The 15043-nt window shown below is 41.1% G+C and overlaps 1 protein-coding gene across 8 annotated transcripts in view; it reads right to left on the bottom strand.

Annotated features, from left to right (window-relative positions):
- Nucleotides 1–13115, bottom strand: part of enpp2 (ectonucleotide pyrophosphatase/phosphodiesterase 2) — a 32258-nt gene extending 19143 nt beyond the window's left edge. For 2 of the 8 annotated variants that reach the window (XM_088306258.1, XM_088306260.1), the window contains exons 1-12: nucleotides 12356–12693; nucleotides 10011–10166; nucleotides 7982–8107; nucleotides 4959–5019; nucleotides 4707–4804; nucleotides 4468–4547; nucleotides 3112–3231; nucleotides 2941–2996; nucleotides 2510–2575; nucleotides 1388–1460; nucleotides 1195–1303; nucleotides 874–999 (exon numbers count right to left, since the gene is read on the bottom strand). In XM_088306258.1, the coding sequence (XP_088162384.1) occupies nucleotides 874–999; nucleotides 1195–1303; nucleotides 1388–1460; nucleotides 2510–2575; nucleotides 2941–2996; nucleotides 3112–3231; nucleotides 4468–4547; nucleotides 4707–4804; nucleotides 4959–5019; nucleotides 7982–8107; nucleotides 10011–10166; nucleotides 12356–12566 (1282 nt within the window). In that variant the 5' untranslated portion in view covers nucleotides 12567–12693. Of the gene's footprint in view, nucleotides 1–873; nucleotides 1000–1194; nucleotides 1304–1387; nucleotides 1461–2509; nucleotides 2576–2940; nucleotides 2997–3111; nucleotides 3232–4467; nucleotides 4548–4706; nucleotides 4805–4958; nucleotides 5020–7981; nucleotides 8111–10010; nucleotides 10167–12355; nucleotides 12694–12839; nucleotides 13024–13080 lie in introns of those variants that run through there. The other 6 variants (XM_088306262.1, XM_088306259.1, XM_088306263.1 and 3 more) reach the window with 6 other exon arrangements.
- Between the last annotated feature and the right edge of the window lie 1928 nt (nucleotides 13116–15043).

Genomic DNA, 15043 nt, shown 5'->3' with positions numbered 1-15043 from the left:
GCATTTGTGTTCAGTCGTTCGCAGATGTCTTTGTAAGGAGTAGGCGAAATCGGTGCATACGTCTAGAGCGCCCTCTCATGGCTGTGTGTGAAATTACTTTTTTTTTCATGTAAAAGTCGCTCCAGAGTATAAATTCCAGGACCGGTTAACTTATGAACACATAGACAGATGGCTAATGTTATATTTGGACAGAAACGGAGAATGACATTTATTTACGAAGCACTATAACACAAACAATTATGCTAGGTTATGAAAGAGCTTGAAGTAAAAAAAAAAAAAATAACTCTCACCTGATTGTTGACAAGTTGGATGTCAATCTCCTGTCAGTTTTGCTTTCATCACTCTTGTTGATTCTTTGTAATGTTGTACAGGGTGGTCTCTCTTGTATCATGCTGATGAATTACCAGCTATCCATGTTGTCAATATGCGAGCGATGAGATGTCAATCAAATTGCAAAAAGAGCAAGTCGTGTGCATGCCTTTGGATGCCTCCTACTTCGCAGTTTGATTTATTTCGTCACTTTTGTTTCTCATGCACTGATATGCTCGCTAACGTTCAATCAGAGTGATCATTTGTCACCACCAACAGAATTGGAAGAAAACTGACCGCCAATGGTTCAATTGTGACCACGGTCTTGGGCACACCTGCCCGAAAATTGACGTTGGCTTGTTGTGTTGAGACCTTAACACCTGAATTTTCCTTCTGGGAATCATTAAAGCGGGATCTTATTTTGACTCATCATATTAACATCCAGTAATTTGCTTCTGTTGATGTTTTCATACAAAAATGATATTGAAAGGGGTATTTACACAAAAGATGCGTGCAGTTTCCTGGTTTATCAAACAAAAACAAACGTATGAATCTTTGTCTTACATTTCGGGCTGTTGAGGAATCGAGGGCGTATTCTGCCTAAGGATCCAGGAATAAGAATGACATCATCAACATTCGTCAAGTAATTACTGAGGAACTCCGTTTGGCCACAATGGGCCTCTTCCATACCTGAGAACAGAAAAGAGGAGAGTGAATTTATGTGCTTGAAAATAGGACAGAAGTTTAAAAACACTTTGAAATACATTTCTACGTGAATTTAATTAGAGTTACTATTAACCTTGAACATAAATTTATGTTACAGTACAAAATTTCAGAAAGCGCTCCCATTAACTGTTGTGAACATTTGATGTTGTATGTCAATACCGTGATCACCAACAATGATGATGTTGACACATCGGTGCAATTTCATCTGCTTAAGTCCATTCATGAGTTGACCTACGATCCTATCAATCAACCTGAGAGGATTATTCAACTGGAACACAGAAAATGAGCCATTGTCACATTATTTCATTTAGTTTGAAACTGTGATGACAAAAAAAAAAAAAAAGATACTCACTTCAATGCTCATGGGTCCCATTTTATGTCCGTATATATCTGGCTGCTCAAAGTGCATAGCATAAACGTAGGGTCTAAGACAGCGAGAAAACATTTACAATATAATGTGAATACTTTTTAAAAAGATCAGTAATGGGAAAAGGGAAGGTGATCGTGCCCTCAAATGAGAAGTGGGTTGAAGTAAATTATGAAAATCAATCAGGTGGCCTACTGATCAATTAAATACATCCATTCATCCATTGTCCAAACCGATTATCCTCACGAGGTCGCAAGCGTGCTGGAGCCTATCCGAGCTGTCCTGGGGCAGTAGGCAAGATACACCCTGAACCACTTACAATCACACCGATGGACAATATAGTGTTCAATAAACCTAGCAAACATATTTTTGGAATGTGGGAGAAAACCGGAGTACCCGGATAAAACCCACGTAAGGATTGAGGGGAACAGTCAAACTCCACACAGGAAGGCCAGAGTCCGGATTTGAAACATGGAACTTTGCATTGAGAGGTGGACGCGCTAACTAGCCGCCCACCGTTCCGCCTTTATTTGAACATGGAGTAATTAAAAAACAAATTAATTAAAATGAAATAATCTCTCATGCTCTCTCTATTTACAAACTACTTACATCCCAGTAAGATGAAGCATGTTACCTGACAACTGTGCGATTTAATGTGAGTACTCGTTGATGATCATTTCTGTGTTCGGCAGCACGGTGGATGAGTGCTTAACACCACCTCACCACCTCAGCTTTTGCTGAGGTGCAAATGCGATTGTGAATGGTTATCTATATTTGTCTCTTGCCCGGAGTCAGCCGGGACAGGCTCCAGCACGTTTGCAACTGTGATGAGGATGAGTGGTGTAGAAAATGAATGGAGGAAAACAGAATACAGAAACAGAATAAACAAATGCAGGCTGGTCTCACTCAGCAAAAGTGGAGGAAGGTTTCAGAGTGTCTTTGAACATGTTCATAAATTCAACCACTTCTGCCAATAAGAAAAGCACACTTCATCTTGACTTCTGTGACAAAATAACACATTTCCAACCTTTAATCACCACTAAAACTTCAGTAGTGTAAAATAAGGAAAATACAAAGAGAGAAACATTTTTACAATATGTTGTTCACCTCTCGACATCAGGGAGGTGGAGCCACTGCAACATGGCCAGTATCCGCCGTTCCAGTGGGATAGTGCTGAAAATGAAAAATCAAATTATGACTATAAGCACATTCACTTTAGATTCAATTTGTCATCACTTGGATATTTTCTGAATTTTTATAGATTTATATTTTCTTATTAATGAGGAATGGGTTTAATGATACGTCTGCCCGTTGCATCACTGTTCATTGGTCACATATGCAGTGTCTTGTCTTTATATATGTTTTGGGGATAAACAGAAAAGAAAAGTGAGCAAAATCAAGGACTACAGCATGGCAGAAAAGGATAGTAAAACAAGCCACCCTTGTGCATTAAAGAATACTGTGGAAAAGCATAAACTACTCAGGTGAAGGTTTGTAATGCATTTTTCAGCAAGTGTGTTACATGAAAAACAACTTACACGGGCCAGAAAAAGGAGGATGCCTTGACTCCTTGTTTGAGAGCTGTGATCCAGATCTACGAGAGAAATTGTATAATTTTGCTCATGAATGTAGACAGATCATATTATTGGAACAACACAAGTCATGGTTTATAATAGATTAGAACTCGAATATGTCAGGACTATACTAACAGGTTGTCCTCCCCACCAGCGGTGATTAAGTTTCTCTCGGCTTCTCAGGGTGAACGTGGCATCAAAGACAGGGTCATACATGGAGTTACCAACGATACCATGCGACTCTGGATAGAGACCCTAAAAGTCAGAAAGATTGTTTAGTTCATCTCGTCCTCAGACCTCCTCACCCCCACCACAATCTGATCTGCAAAATATGAAAACATAAATTAATTCACAACAAAAACTTATAGCAATCTACGATATTTCTTGGGAGTCAGGTTTTTGGCAGAATAATTCAAGAAAACCTGACTTGATTCGATATTACCTATAAGATTTAATGTAGGGTGAAGTAACTCACTGACAGTGAGGTGGCCACGCTTGTCAGAGCTACAGACACACAGATCAAACTCGAGATGAATGCTTGTACTTTTTCGTCTCCTGACTGAATTGTGCGTATTGTGCTCGCATTGATTGAAATGTGTGGTTAAACAGGATGAATATTTTATAAAGACATGCTTTTAGTTCGAGAAAGAATCTTTCAAATACAAAAAGGAACTTCTACTTCTTAGCACACCTCGCGCATTCACTTACTTTTGATGATGAGCGACATGGAGAATGATCAAGACAAAGGTCAATCGCCTTTTGTCGACAGCCTTGTAAAATAAAACAAAACGTAATAACCAGTCGAGTGACAAAGTTATACTTTTACTGAAGTGAAATCAAAATTAAATAGCCGAACTAGCCATTAAACTCTCAATGTAATAGAGTGCATTGATTTGACAACACTATGAGTTTTATTTTATTTTATGAACCTTGCAAACCAATCTTAAGAGTGTGGCTTAAGAATAATAAAGGCTTCCAATATTTTCAAACATTAAAGTGAACAGAATGACATTTTACTTTGTAATGTTTGAACAATGTTGGGTCTTTGCACACTAAATTGTCCCTTGGTATGAGTGCAAGAGCCGACAGTTGTTCGTCTTTGTGTGCCCTGCGATTGGCTGGCAACCAGTTCAAGTTGTACTCCACCTAATTGCCCGAAGATAGCTGGGATAGGCTCCAGCACCCCCGCGACCCGAGGAAAAGCGGAACAGATAATGGATGGATGGATAAATTATTGGAACTTTGTCCAGGGTCTACAACAACTCCCCGTCAGCTCGGATACACTTCAACCTGCATTGAATTAGCAGTTTAGGAAATGGATGACCGGAGGACAATTTTAATAATGTGGTGATGTATAAATTGACTGCCTCTCCACTGGTCGGTCACCTGTTCAATGAGGGTTAGCAAAGCACCTGTGGAAGTTGGGGGGTTATTTACATCAATGAAAACAAGAGGTTGTCTAAAAGTGCACATTAAATAAATGGCACATACCGTAGCCAGTGAGTAAAGATTGGGGAAGGTTTTGGAAGGGTACACAGGTCGCATAAATGGTGCGTGGGTTCCACATGTTCCTGGGAAAGAAGAGAAAGGGGAAACAGAATTATATTCAACATATTTATTACAATTTACAGAAAAATGAGAAAAATGACTAGAAATTGTTTTTGTTTTTTTGTTTTTCAAAGTGGTCCTAAAAATGAAAAATAATCCCATTAACCCCATCCATGCCTTACTCAGTTTATCAATGTTTGGTATGACAGTATTTCCTCTCTTCATGTAAGAAGCTCGGAAACCATCCACTGAAAGAATTATGAGTGGTGAGCGCACAAATCTATGAGCACAGTAAAAACATTCATTAGATATCATATGGGTACAAAGCTAAAGAAAACCTACATGTTCCAAATTGCGATAAACACAATAATTTTATGGATATATAAATGATATCGTGGAACTGAATGAGATTTTTGTTTTGTTAGGAGGCATACCCTGCAGGGCATTCAGCAGTCTTCATATCTTCACACTCATCCTGTAACCATGAACTGTCACCTGTAATGAAAAAAAATCAAAGGACAGACAGAGATTAGATTTTGTGTTCTTATTCTAGGACACTCCACTTTCTGTATTTGGTAAACCAATTCTTAAAAAAAAAAAAAATAAATAAATAAAAAAGCAAATCATTGTTTTACAATACAATTATAAAGGCATGCATTATGAATTGAGGACAGTAGCTGGTAAACAGTTTAACATGATGTGTATTTTTACTTAAAAAAGAAAAAATAGTTCAAACACAAGTTTTTCCAAGTTATATTTCTTCATCAATATATTTTGCTTTGTGGTTTGAGACCAAATTTATATATTTGAGCTTCAGATATGTCTATATTTGATTTAAGTTTTTTTTTTTTTTTTTTAAATGAGAGAGACTGTCACCTTTGCATTTTCAGGCCTTTAATGAATGGGAGAAACAATCAGACAAAAATCTTATAGCTACGGTCTTATCCATCCATCCATCCACCTTCTTCTGCTTAACTAGGGTCTGGTCACGGGGCTAAGAGCTCAAGCAGTGAAGCCCACTTCTTGGAGGACCCAAGGCATTTTCAAGCCAACCCGGGAGACATAGTCTCACCAGTTTGCCCTGGGTCGTCCCTGTAAGATGTTCCCCTAACCTCCAGGATGCACCCTGATCTCTGTTGCCAACCCCTCCAATAAGAGTTGAAGATCATGGCTTCATGAACCCAAAACAACCACATTGTCTGTAGAAAGCAGAGATGTAATAGTGAGGTCACCAAATCGGACACCCTCAATAGCTTGGCCACACTTAGAAATTCTGTCCATAAAGGTTATAAACAAAATCGGTGACAAAAGGGCAGCCTTGAGGCCATCCAAACCTCAATGGAAACAAATCAGACTTAACGGCAGCAAAGTCTGACACCAGTTGAAAAAGCTAAAACTAAATAGTCCATATTAGGGCATCCAGTAACTGGTACTCCCAGATGACAAGGTCAAATGCATTCACAAAAGCTTTTTGATTTTCCATTTACAAGTTCGAGAACGGACCCACACCACACCGGACCTGTCTTGCTTCGCTCAACATGGCCTCCATTGCTTTTCCATTACAATCAGGCACTGATCAAATGAAGCGGGATCAACTAAACTGTGCAAGCACACTCACAGAATATGTGGATCAGCTGTAAAATTGCGCGAGTGGTTTAAGCGAGCAGACGGAGCCTACCGCCGGCCAACTGGCAGCCATCAAGAGATAAATACATTATACACAGTACACATAACTGTGTTTTACTACAATGCTTAACAGTATTTACAATTTCATATTTACCAATGGACAAAATAGTGGTGCGTGAGGTAAACATTTTCACGAGGGCAATGCTCTGCTCGCCGGTGCTATTTATCAATTGAAGAGAGGTTTCAAGCCGCAGTCCAAAAATTTGGCAATCCCCAAACCCCAATTTTAGTCTAGTTCACTTGAAGGCCAAGCTTCTCAGCCTCTTCACTATATTTTCCCAGAGTGTGTTTCAGTTGGCTGTATTATGTGCTGAGCAGGATTGTGTCATCAGCATACTGCAGGTCGTTCGGATGCCAAAGGACACTCCAGGGACCCGCTCACACCCTAGTGTCCTCAATCCTGTTCGCTGAGGGCCAGTGTCCTGTCTGTTTTCCATCTCTCCCTGTGCTCTCCACGGTCACTGGAGAAAACAAGCGTTCTCGCCATGTCAAGGCCAGACCCAGAGTGGGGGTCATTCTTAGGGCTCCTAAAACATTACCAAACACTACTTTGTTATATTTGGACCTTTAAGACCAAATGTGCCCCACCGTATTTCGAGTCATAAATATTTAAAAAATACTCACGTTATTTATTTATTTACTCATTTATTTTTACGCAAATGTTCTATAGTTAGACCTATAGCAACGCCCTAACAACGAAAATGCTTTTGTTCGTCATTCTCCAGTATTCTTCGGGAATGCCGGCACTTGCAGAACCACGAGTCCCCATTCGCCATTGTACAGCATTTTTCATTGTCCGGTGAGCGGCTCAACTGACACTGTTTTTGCGTTATTCTGAGAAATGCTTCGGCGCTGTGTGGCGATTCCTTGTTTGCATTCTGGGAAGCATCTGTCTGGGTGGCCAAAACCCCAAAATATGAACAACAAAAAAATGAACCAATTTCGTTCTGATAACTAGATGGAATTTCAAGCCAGCGTTGACGAGTGCTCTTTGCCACAAGCAATTCGAAGATCTCTGCTTTCTAAACCGTTTTGCTTATGATAAAGTGTTCCCAAAAAGGTAGGTGTGATTGCAATCCATTTTCAAAAACGGCTGTGATGTATGTATGCTGAGTGCCCATGCGCTGAATGAATGTGTGAACAAGCAGCCGATGAGCACAACACAACAACCTCTGACAATCATTTGCGAACCTGTTATGCGAATCCATGTTCATAATGCATAAATATAAAAGACGACCAACAGAATAGCACCTGCAGAATCCATGCTCACTGCAGTCTGTCAGCAGACATATTTCAGTTAAGAGCCCTGGCAGCAGGCAACAATATACTTTAATGTAATTTCCAGCCTTTAGCTGATTTGAAAAATGCAATATTGATCACAGAAGACTAGTGCTTCTCTACTATTTTATTTTATGCCCCCCCTAAGAATATAATATTTCATGACCACCCAACTGTCTGCCACAACTAAAGATGGTGTATATACCGGCTGTCACACACGCCTCCATATTTGAGAAGGACTGGAGTAGTGTGTTTTGACAAGCGCTTTTTTTTTTTTAAATTAAATTTTAAGTTGAATCCTGAAATAAAATGAAAATATGCTTCAACATGTTTTGTTTGTTTGGTTGTATGCACTTACTATGTGCATGCATTTATGCAACCACAATATTCATACTGTCTTGAAATCGTCAACTCAGAACAATCAATTTGTACTGGGTAATGAAATCATCTCTTATTTTTAAGTCAATTTACATGTAACTGTTCACATTCTTACCTTTGCAGCGTGTCCTGTAGTTGGTGCAGCAGTCTCCTCGGGATAGACAGTCATTTGAGCAGTGGCAGGAATGGTTTTCATTCCGTATCTCCCCACAACGATCTTTGCTGCACTCATAGCCACCATCTGCTTGTGGCAAAAAAAGAAACTACTCACCAAAAGACCAGTACCAATGTACTAAGATTTTTAGGGTCAATCACCAATTTTAAAAAAGAGGGGGGAAAAAAATCACCAATCCAATCACAAGATGGAGCAATATGGCTATTTAAATAACTTAGTTACTGTACTTGTCTATTGTTAGCTTAAACAATCCTCAATGCCCCAAAGAAGGAAAAGGAGGGGGGAAAAAAGGTGAGTGATTTGAATATAAACCATTTATTCGTAAACAAACAAACAGTGGTGCTGGAGCCTATCCCAGCTGTCATCGGGCAGTAGGCGGGGGACACCCTGAACTGGTTGCCAGCCAATTGCAGGGCACACATAGACGAACAACCATGCGCACTCACAATCATACCTAGGGTCAATTTAGAGTGTCCAATCAACCTGCCATACATGTTTTTGGAATGTGGTAGGAAACCGGAGTACCCGGAGGAAACCCACGCAGGCACGGGAAGAACATGCAAACTCCACACAGGAAGGCCGGAGCCAGAATCAAACCCACGACCTCTTTGTGAGGCCATCGTGCTAACCAGTCACCCACCGTGCCCCCCCCAAACGTACATAATGATACAATGATACTTCAGTCATTTGAGGTACTGTATCCGCAGTATCGCAACAGAAGGAAAGCGGTATCAATATCACTTAGAAGGCTCACACAATTTACAGGGGTTAAAGGGGTCGGGTGCCCTGTGAGCTGGGTGATGACCAGAGGCGGGGACCTTAGTGGTCCAATCCTTGCCTAAATGAACTAGCTCTGGGAACATGGAATGGCACCTCTGTGGCATGGAAGGAACCTGAGGTGGTGCGCGAGGGATAGAAGTTCCGACTAGACATAGTTGGACTCACCTCACATAGTTTGGGTTGTGGTACCAGTCCTCTCAAAGGTTGGACTTTCTTCCACTCTGGAGTTGCCCACAATGACAGGCAGAGAGCAGCTATGGGAATACTTATTGCCCCCCCCCCGACTCGAAGCCTGTATTGGGGTTCACCCCAGTGGACAAGAGGGCCGCAGGGACAGGTCCAAACCTTTTTTGGAGTCCTTGGGGGTGTACAGCAGAGCGCTTCTCCCGGGAACTCTCTTGCTCTGCTGGAGGACTTCAGCGCTCACGTGGGCAAAGACAGTCAGACCTGAAAGGCTGTGATTGCGGGGGAACGGCACTCCCGGTCAGAACCTGAGCGGTGTTCTGCTACGGGACTTCTGTGCTTGTCACGGGTTGTCCCTATTAAGGACATATTCAAACATAAGGGTGCACATGGCACCAGGGAACCCAGGCTACAGTTCGATGATCGACTTTGTGGTCGTGTCATCAGATTTGCGGCCACATGTTTTGGACACTTGGGTGAAGGGAGTGGTGGAGCTGTCAACTGATCACCACCTGGTGGTGCGTTAGCTACGATAGTGGGCAAAGATGCCGATCCAACCTGGCAGATTCAAATGTATTCTAAGGATAAGCTGGAACGTCTGTCAGGATCTCCTGTCACTAAGGTTTTCAACTGCCATCACCAGCAGAACTTTCTGGGCTGCGGCCTTCCTGTATGGTGTTTCTCCCAGTGCCTGCGTGGGTTTTCTCCGGGTACTCCGGTTTCCTCCCACAGTCGAAAAACATGGATGATAGATGAAAATTGAACAATCTATATTGTCCCGCGCTGATTGTGAGTGTGTATGGTTGTCTGTGTGTGCCCTGGGATTGACTGGAAACCAGTTCAGTGTCGAATAGGCTCCAACACGCCCGCGACCCTGGTGAGGATTAGCGTTTCAGATAATAGATGGATCCATTTAGAAGTGTGACTACGAGCACGCAAATGCCATGTCAAAATTCAGTCTATTACTTATGCATTTGGGAAGGAAATTATAAGAATCATTCATTACCTGTCCTGAGGCAGAGACGGGCAAAGTCAGAGCAACAGCTATTGTAGGTCTTACATAGATTGTCACAACGACAGTTTGGTGGTTCCATCTCAACCAGCTCAAAACACCTGTTTCTGCAGGAACTAGATGTTGGCACATATTGAGATGTGGAATGCTCTGTAAAAACAAAAACAAAAGAAAAATCTTTAAAAAAGTGTCTGTCTGAAAAACTACTTTGTATGTCTGCTTTTGTTGCCGCATCATTTGAATTGTTGGTGCTTTGATGGAACACTGAGTGAAAGTCAGGAGAGTGACAGAGTGAACTATATAGGTATTTCCCAGGAGCTTAGAACAAGGAAATGTGTCACGCAATGTGTCAAATTCAACAATGAATAACTGATTTCATTTAAATTGAAGAGTTCACCTGTTGTCATGAGGTATCCACCTGGGACCCACATTTTATCATTTCCATTAGGAGCACATTAACAAATTGAGGATGAAGTGAAAATTATTGTTGGACGAAGGTTGTTTTTCGTCCGTTCCTTTAATTATCCCTAACAGGGTCAAATATCCACAGATGACAATTTCACTGACAGAAACAGTGCAGCCTGTCTCGCGTGTGCAATCTGTAATACACTACTTCAGACTGAATGTGAAATATCAAAATGTGCCGCTTCTATCGTGCATGTTCACAGTGTTTGTATGTGGTAGGGAGTGACTTCACTTTGCTTCAAGCCAACAGGAGCACTCGTCCTCTGTTTAAAAAAATTTAAAAAAAAAAAAAAAAGAAAGTCACCACCCTGTCTGTGACCAACGGCGGGTGTGTTGGAAGGCAAACACCTAAACAGTTTCAAATAATAAAATCCAATCACAACTCCCAGCCGGTTAAGAAATCTGGCTGTGTTGTATTCCTCCAAGACTGGAAGTCCAAGCAGGAAACTTATGGTGTTATCCTCTCTCGCTTTTTTCTTTTTCTTTCTTTCTTTTTTTGTGAAAAGGGGTGAAAAGTAAGGACGGACGCGCTTTAAAAGGACATGGATGGATGCGAACATCTCCAGTTATACAAAGTGCTGAATCTGGAAATACTCATGCTGCATTTGTTTTTAGCAACAATCCATCCATCTATCCATCTTTCAATTATCCAAGCCGTTTATCCTCAAAAGGGTCTCGGGGTGCTCAAGCCTATCTCAGCTGTCTTCGGGCAGCAGGCGGGGTCCACCATGGACTGGTTGTCAGCCAATCACTGATTTTAAACAGCCAATTACTGCTTATCATTGTTTTTACGCGAGTTATTGAGACATCCATATGCTTTGCATTCAGCCATGAGGGACCATTTTTCATTGACCAGAATTCAGTGCAAGCAGGCTGTGCCGGCGGCAGCCAATAACAATCCAGACTTGGCTTTCAACAACGCTACATCATGACTGCTTCCAGCAGTGTTAAGAAGGAACAAGTATGTCTGTGCGCTTAGGTGTCATTTGATTTTGTGCAAGTGATCATATGATCTTATATTTAATGTCAATGATGCCAAACTATTGTCCAAGACGTTTTCTACTTTCACAGGTTGAAGTAGACAATAATAGACAAAAAAAGGAACATGCATTTGCATTTTGGTATCCATTGGTCGCCGTTTTCGACAATGGAACTGACAACGCCAAGCAATACAACACAGATTGCCTCCCTTCTGTGAGGTAGACAGCTGAGACAGAAAAAATAACAGGCCGAGCTCCAAAAGGGGTCACACCAATTTGTGTAAATCTCGTCACAAAAAAAAGCCCTTAAATCACTACAGAGTCTTTTAGTGGGCTGAATGTCAGTACTGTCATTTTTACATGCAAACCTATTATGTAAGTGCCAATGTGAAGGATGTCTGTCCCTTTAGACATCCAGGTAGGTCGAGACTAAAAACATTAATCGCAGGCGTTTTTTTAAATGAATTAAAGAATTGTTGAACAATCACTGACTGGCTTCTAATTTTAAAACTCTTTCCATCATGTTGTTTGTATGCAATAATGTGAGGTTATCATACATTTATATGGGTTCACAGTCGTAACAGCCCTCTGAGTTATAACTACAATGTCTTCCGTCCACAAAAATAAGTTTGACACCTCTGCCTCATACCATATTTGCTGTGACAAACAGCTGCGAACTCGTTCTGCATTCTTTTTGAGTGATGTGAATTTACCATTATAATGCCATCAAAATCATTCAATTGATGTCTTGTTGATGGTTAATTAGAATCCACTGAGTGTTGGTGTGGTGACAAGTTTATGTGCTACTCAATGTTTTTCTATTCCTGAAGAACTCATTTATACTGATGTATGCTGGCTACAATACAATGAAAGTGCTGTTCTAACAAGACATACTCACGGTCTGCTCTCCCCGTGGACGTTGCGTCTGCCCCTGAGTGTTTAAGTCGATCGTATAGAAAACCCCGACATATATTGGTGAGTAGTAGCCACAGAATCCACACAGACTGAAAGAAAAACAGTGACATACCAATTCAATTGATAGTTTTCCAAATTTCAGATTCAACTGCGAACTTGAAGCAACAAAATATAAACTACGAAGTGTCATTCGTCCAGCAAGTCGTTCCCGTTGTTCCTGACATTTTTACAGTTCGACGCAAAACGTGTCCATCCGCTTTACCACAAAAATGTATTTGACAGAACGTATACTGTATTGCACTTTTCGCGAAGCGACCACCCCCCCGCTTCTTCTCAACCGCAAGCACATGAAAAGTGCATTCCCGTTAGGATCACTGCATGCAAGTAAAAGTCGTTTCGACCACGAGTTATTAGTCACTTGCAAGGACACATGCCTAATTTTCATTAACATGTTGACACTTACCGTAAGCCGAAACATTGTTTCGCGTTCGGACTCAAAATAGCCCCGTATCGACTAATATAGAAGTGAAGATGAGAGTCAGATGATTCCGAGGAGAATTACATTAATACATTAGTCTCGTTTGATTTTTGCATTGAAGCAATTTAAAATAGTTTTTAAATATATACTTCGGATGGCAATTCCAGGATTCAAGGGAAATAGATTCTTTAAGAGGCGGAGCTTTTATACGGCTTCATCTCCTTACCTTTTCCTCGTCTTCGATTCTTTACAATGTCGTCGGTGTCTTTCATTCACGCAGCCAATTTAATGCTGATGCAACCCAAAACATTTTTTTCGATGGGAATACACCTTGTATGCTGCTCTACCAAGGTCCTTTTAATAAAGTTGGCCCAGGATGAAGGGTTTTTGACATTTGCTTATATCTGGGGTCATCAACTTTCTCAAAGTGAGAGTAACTTCTTAGGGACTGATTAATTGTAAATTTGACTGAATTTGTTTTGTTTTGATCATATATCCTGACAATTAAAGGAGGGACTCATTAATGCCAAGGGCAACCAGTTTCATGCACACTTCATTAACTAATTTGCTCCAATTATTTAGAATTTCTTTAATACTATTAAGACACTGATCATGTTTTGACACAATAATTATCAACAATGAACATGATAAGAAACAAATAAATATAAATGTGCAACAATTTATTTCCATAAACATCCCTGCGAGGGTCGTGCAAAGCCACTCCAAATAAATATTTCAAAAGGGCAGCAAAATTACTTTGGGCGGTCCATACACCATACGCATTTATTGACAGTGAATGGGAAAAAAGAGCACCAACTCCTGAACAAAGGGCATACAGTCATCATTCAGCAGAAAATATGGAAGTGACATTAACAGGAAAAGGACGTCCTTCCAAAAAGTATAAAAGACAGGAATAAAACTGGTCTTAAAAGCTGCCTAGCTGACAATAAGAGTGAGGGACCTTCAGAATGCTCTTGCCAAGTACTGGCTGGCTAGCGCATGTGACAAAATTCACCCAACTTTTTTGTATTTCTCGGTAATGGGTAGAGTGAAGCTTTATTTGACAAAGAGGCCCAAATCCAAAAACACACTTGAAATCACTCAGACGCATGTGGAAGAAAATGTGCGACAGGGCCCCAATCACAATAACATGGCATTTCAAAGGGGTGTGTTGACTTCCTATAATCATCCATCCATTATCTGTACCACTTCTCCTCAAAGGGTCACGGGGGGTGCTGGAGCCTCTCCCAGCTATCTTCGGGCAGTAGGCGGGCTACACCCAGTACTGGTTGCCAGCCAATTGCAGGGCACACATAGACGAACAACCATCCGCGCTCACACTCATACCTAGGGTCAATTTAGAGTGTCCAATCAACCTGCCATGCATGTTTTTGGAATGTCGTAGGAAACCGGAGTACCAGAAGAACACCCACGCAGGCACGGGGAGAACATGCAAACTCCACACAGGAAGGCCGGAACCGGAATCAAACCCACGACCACTGCTGTGTCTCACTGTGATGCCATTGTGCGAACCAGTCGTCTATCGCGCCGGCCTTCCTATATTCATTGTATATTAAAATTTTGAACAGTTTATTACCCCGAAAGTATTGTGGGGTGAAACAAACACTGATTGGAATTGGAAAATTGTTTTGGATTTTACACATGAAAATAAATGAATAAAAGCAAATTGAATAGTTGCACTTTAAATATAGGAAGATACGTATCAAATTGTCTTTTTGCACAACCCTATTGTTAATATTGGTACAAATCTTGTCAGGAATTGCACAAACTATGCTTGTCTGTGTGAGTTGCTGCAGCCAGCACTCTACTGCAAGAGAACCAAGAGGGCAAAAGGCAGAATTCAGGAGTGTTTGTGCATCGCAGATCAACGAGGGGGCACAATTCTCACAGGATGAATGCCGGTCCGATAGCAAAACGCTCTGAGGGGTAATTGAGAACTGGGATTTATTGTCATTTACCTTTTTAAAAAAAAAATGTTTAATGAAAAAAAAAAACTCCATCACAAAGGGCCCTTTGTGGTCCATCGGTTTCTTCCAACACTCAGAGACTTCCTGCTATGTTGTGATATAAAATCAGGTCCCCGTAAGCTACAGGTGTTAAACTGCGGTTCTCGAGGGCCACTACCCTGCATATCTTAGATGTTTCCCTCCTCCAACACATCTGATTCA

This window comes from Idiotropiscis lumnitzeri, chromosome 10, assembly GCF_059441095.1.
Source record: "Idiotropiscis lumnitzeri isolate Australia: NSW breed Sydney's pygmy pipehorse chromosome 10, RoL_Ilum_1.0, whole genome shotgun sequence".
Taxonomy (NCBI): domain Eukaryota; kingdom Metazoa; phylum Chordata; class Actinopteri; order Syngnathiformes; family Syngnathidae; genus Idiotropiscis; species Idiotropiscis lumnitzeri.
Note: the sequence above shows the minus strand (reverse complement) of the source record. Positions and strands in the feature narration are given on the sequence as shown.